Source organism: Pangasianodon hypophthalmus, chromosome 3 (genome assembly GCF_027358585.1).
Source record: "Pangasianodon hypophthalmus isolate fPanHyp1 chromosome 3, fPanHyp1.pri, whole genome shotgun sequence".
In the NCBI taxonomy this organism is placed as follows: Eukaryota; Metazoa; Chordata; class Actinopteri; order Siluriformes; family Pangasiidae; genus Pangasianodon; species Pangasianodon hypophthalmus.
Window position 1 is genome coordinate 5,388,897 of NC_069712.1, and position 4,874 is coordinate 5,393,770.

Sequence of the window (4,874 nt, forward strand, 5' to 3'; positions counted from 1 at the left end):
GACCTCCCCTCAGATCTCTATAGACTCCATCATTAGACTCTAATAGAATATCAGCATTCACTCTCAGCTAAAGCAGCAAGTTGGCCTTAAGCAAAGTCGTTCTGAGGGAAAAGAAATATACGTATCAAATGCATGTTATAGCTTTTAAATTACCGTGTACAATACCCACGTGAGATACCTTTCCCCCCCAACAAACTACTTCCTGTATGAAGACGTGGATACAAAAAGAGGCAAGAGGAGGATTAAGCAATGCACTCAACATGCAACACTCAGCTAAAAAAGATGTTTTCCCAAGCATTATTCAGCACAAGCGATCAACCCTATATATCATACAAATATATATATATATATATATATATATATATATATATATATATATATATATATATATATATACACACATAGCGTTGGAGGATAAAGGAAGCCACTGAGAACTAAAATAAAATGTTAAAATGTTTGTTCTTTAATGAAACACAGGTCAATTCAGTTATTAAACGAAAACTTAAAATATACATGGATGTAATCCTAAAATCAATCTTTTTTTAAAAATTAAATAAATAAACTGGACAAGTAAACCTAAAGCAACAGACATTACAGAGAGAAGTTTGACCGCAGCTAAAACAGCAATACAGCAAATACGGATAATATCTCATGTGTTCGATCGACCCAATGATTTATTTACATTATACACGTATACTTTCCATGAAACGGATCTTTTTTTCTTTTTTTTTTCCATAAAGAAAACATTTACCAAACACGGTGAATGTAACAAGCCATGAATTCATCATGATACGCGTCCATTTTGTACAAATAAATTACCAAAGAACATACAACATAAAGGTCATTCAAATAGGGGGGGGGGAATCATATCTCTGTCAATTGTGTTGATATCAGGGAAAAAAATGAAAAATAATAATCATAATAATCATAATAATCATAATAAATAAAGCGGCTTATTTTAAGCATCCCCCCTCCCCCCTGCTTGTTGTAGAGACCACGCTGTTCTGTACTCAGAATATGATTTTCTCAAGAAAAAAAAAAAAAAAAAGACGAGGAGGGAATCCCAATAAATATGTAATGAAGTAAACATTACCTCACATGATAAATAGTTCATAAGAAACTAGAGCGCAGGCGTATTGCAGCTGAGATTTGGTTCAAACAAATCCACATGGCTGGCACACAGTTTAACCTTTTTTTTTTTCCTTCAGTATCCATAGCCTTAGCAACATTTATTTAGCCTAAAAGTTCAGGTTATTCGATTTTTTTTTTTTTTTTTAATTTTTTAATTTTTTACGCACTAAATATTTAGCGAGAAATACAAAACTATTTATTCTTTGATTAGGACTGTGATGAGTATTGAAATCGAAGAGGTGGAATTAAAATAAATAAAGAGAAATCTTGATTTAACTCAATCAGCTAAATCAACCATCCACTAGAAATTGTATTGCATTTGATCACCATGTAATAATAATAATAATAATAATAATAATAATAATAATAATAAGCTGTCAGGTGGGGTTGATTTTCATGGCATGTTGACAAGTTGATCCAGAAAAGAATACAACAATCAAAACAATTTCAACCTCTTCAATTTCGCCTTCATCCTTAGTCTAATATTATTCCTCATATAATTAATATAAAAAGTTTTATTTATGGATAATTTGTCCTCTTTTTTTGACGCGACTTTTTCATTCATTACTATTTCATATATTTACCGTCCATCCTTAGCTCTTCTACACGGAAAATTGCCCAGAAACCAATTTGATTGAGGCTTTAGAGAGTCACACTCATCTGAAATCCTGACCATGTTAAATATCAAAAGGGGAAAAACAAGGTCTTACTTGGTCCGGTCCTTTAAAAATGCCTCCACATCCTCTTTTGACGTGACAGTGATTTTGGTGTTTTCAGTCAGAGTGACAGTCTGCTTCAGTGCACGAGTCATGGATGATTCAGGGGAAAATAAAAAAAAGATGTGAGGATAAGAAATGTTATACAAACAGTTCGTGAAGTCTTTTAAAAGAGTGAAACTTTATTATTTTTTTACACGCACGCTGAGTATTTCATGCGTTTTTGTTTCTGCCTCTGGTTGCAGAACCAGACGCGCACTACGTTCTTTTTGAGGTCCAGCTTTTCGGCAATGGCGGCGATTTTTTCGGACGAGGGTCGCGGCTGGATGGCGAAGTAGGCCTCGAGGGAGCGCTTCTCGGGCGCCGCGATGGACGTGCGCTTCCGCTTCTTCTCGGCGCCGTTGAAGAGCTCGGGCTTGCTGAGTTTCTCGCGGTGCGACTTCTCGGCCTCGTCCAGCCACGCCTGGAGAATGGGCTTGAGCGCGATCATGTTGTTGTGCGAGAGTGTGAGCGACTCGAAGCGGCAGATCGTGCTCTGGCTGAGCGAGCCCACGCCTGGGATCTTGAGGTTGGCGAGCGCCGCGCCCACGTCCGCCTGCGTGACGCCGAGCTTGATGCGCCGCTGCTTGAAGCGCTCGGCGAACGCTTCCAGGTCCCGCGGATCGGCGTCCACGTCGCTCGGGCAGCCCAGGTGGTGCGCCGACGGGAGTGCGTGGGCGTGCGCGTGGGCGTGGGCGTGCGCGTGGGCGTGAGCGTGCGCCGCCGCCGCCGCCGCCATGTTGATGGCTGCCTGGTGCATGGGGTGGTTCACGCCGGCCATGTGGGCCGCCGGCGTGGACACCACCGAGCCGTCCATGGCTGCACCTGCGAGCGCCAGGCCCGGGCTGAGGTGCTCGAGGAGCTCCCCTTCCAGCGCTTGGTGAGGCTGGGGGTGATGGTGGTGGTGGTGATGATGATGATGGTGGTGGCCTCCGTTCCCGCCGCCGCCCAGCGCAGACGGGTGAGAGATTGGCACGGACGAAGAGGACGACGAGGACGAGGACGTCGAGGAGGTGCACGGCAACGCGTTCATGGCGTGGTATGTCGCGTCCGGCTTAAAGGGGCTGTGGTGAGGTGGAGGGTGAGACTGGTGAGGATGCGGAGGGTGGTGAGGGTGATGGTGGTGCTGCTGGTGCTGGTGGTGACTTTTGGTCTGTGAGACGATGTCCACCGCCGCCAGAGCTTCGGCGCGGGCCAGCAGACTCTCATCCAAGCCGCCGAATATGTTGCTCTGCAATTGCAAAGAGAAAAAAAAATGGAGGGCGTACATATAACTGTCAGCAAGGATGGAGGGGAGGGGGGCGGATTCGCACAACACTCTGAGATTTTAACAACATTTCCAGCATGTTAAAAAAGAAAATCCTACAAGACACATGCAACATCCCAGGTCATAAAAATTAATACAAAAAAAAAGGCAAACAGGACTGAATGCATGCATAAAGTTAAGGCGGGAGGAGGGGGAGAAATGGAGGATTTGCTCCAGAGAAGACATGAAAAAAACATGAATAATAAAATAGGGAAAAAAAACTGCGCTGCCAAATTGTGGTTTTTAAGCTGTGATTATGAAGTGAAGTTACATACCGGTGGGGTCGGGAGACCCGCACGGCGCATTGCCTCCGAGCTCGCGCTGCTGCTGATGCAGGTGCTGATGATGCTCGTGCTGATGCTGCTGTGGCGAGAGGACGAGCAGGACGACGACTGCGAGTCGGAAGTCAAAGTGGAGGACGAGGTGGATGAGGCTGAAGAAGACGAAGAAGAAGTCGTAGGAGAAGAAGAATGCAAGGACGAGTACTTGGGCTCGGGTAAAGAGGTGTGAGGCATGACGAACGCCTGCTTGCTACTGCTGTTCACAGACATCATCATCATCATCATCACAACTCGTCCGAGCAAAAAAAAAAAAAAAAAAAAAAAAAATCAAAGTTCCCACCCTTAAAAAAGAAGTTAAGACTCCTCCTTCTTCGATTTATAGAGTTCGGAAGTCTCAAGTCGAGTCGAAAAGGAGCAGAGGAAGAGGAGGAGGATAAGAATGATGAGGATGATGATGCGCAAAGTCTCTAGATGGCTCATCTATAATGGCCTTACTGATCCGAGGCAAAAAACATCCACAGGACGAGAATTAAAACACTGCAGCCGAGAGAAGCGACTCGGAAATAACCAAAAGCTCAAATCGGATCGGATCTGCGGCTTTTAGTAAGCAGAACTGGGGGTAAAAAATTTCCTCACTGATTAAAAACAATTTTTACGCGTATATATATATATAAGCTCTTTTTCTTTTCTTTTTTTTTTTTTTTGGCGAATGTGGAAATTGTCTCTGGTAAGTTTCTCCTTATCTCTCGCAAACGATTTTTTTTAAAAGAAAAGCGAAGATTAGAAAGGAAAAAAAAAAGTTTACTCTTTGTCCTCTTGTTGATGTAAAATCTCCAAATCCCGCTGTGCAGAAATAACGTGACTCTCTTATCCGGCTGCACGCGACGCTTTCGGTGGTGGATTTGATGATGAGACACTCGGAGCTCCGGTAATGCTGCAGGGACTCGCGCTGCCTCTGCACTGAGGAGAAGGAGGGCAGGATCTCTCTCTCTCTCTCCCTCTCTCTCTCTCTCCCCCCATCTCCCTCTCCCTCCCCATCCCTCCCCTCCTTCTCTCTCTCTCTCTCTCTCTACCTGCTTGAATATCCTGTCATGCGTTATTATTCTGGGGACTCTGCGCATGGGCAGCACCTTTGTTGTTGTCCTTTCCAGTTATGTGATGCAACCAAAATAATGCAGAAAGAAAAATATATATAATAGATAGCTCTATTACATTTCTAAAAGTAAAAATTGATTAATTTGTCTATGCTATTTTTTTAAAATCTACTTTGGAAAAGAATCGACAAGAGGAATCTAGTGGACCAAAAAAAAAAAAAAAAAAAAAAAAAAAAAAACAGAAAGCAAAATAAACCAGTGCATTTCTCTCTCTCTCTCTCTCTCTCTCTCTCTCTCTCTCTCTTTC

The 4,874-nt window shown here is 43.2% G+C and overlaps 1 protein-coding gene across 1 annotated transcript; it reads right to left on the reverse strand.

Annotated features, from left to right (window-relative positions):
* Positions 1 to 467: 467 nt before the first annotated feature.
* Positions 468 to 4,648, reverse strand: pou4f2 (POU class 4 homeobox 2). Its single transcript, XM_026943133.3, has 2 exons — positions 3,468 to 4,648; positions 468 to 3,117 (listed from the first exon to the last, which is right to left on the reverse strand). The coding sequence occupies exons 1-2, from the start codon at positions 3,756 to 3,758 to the stop codon at positions 2,041 to 2,043; spliced, it is 1,368 nt and encodes a 455-aa protein (XP_026798934.2). The 5' UTR covers positions 3,759 to 4,648; the 3' UTR covers positions 468 to 2,040.
* Positions 4,649 to 4,874: the final 226 nt, after the last annotated feature.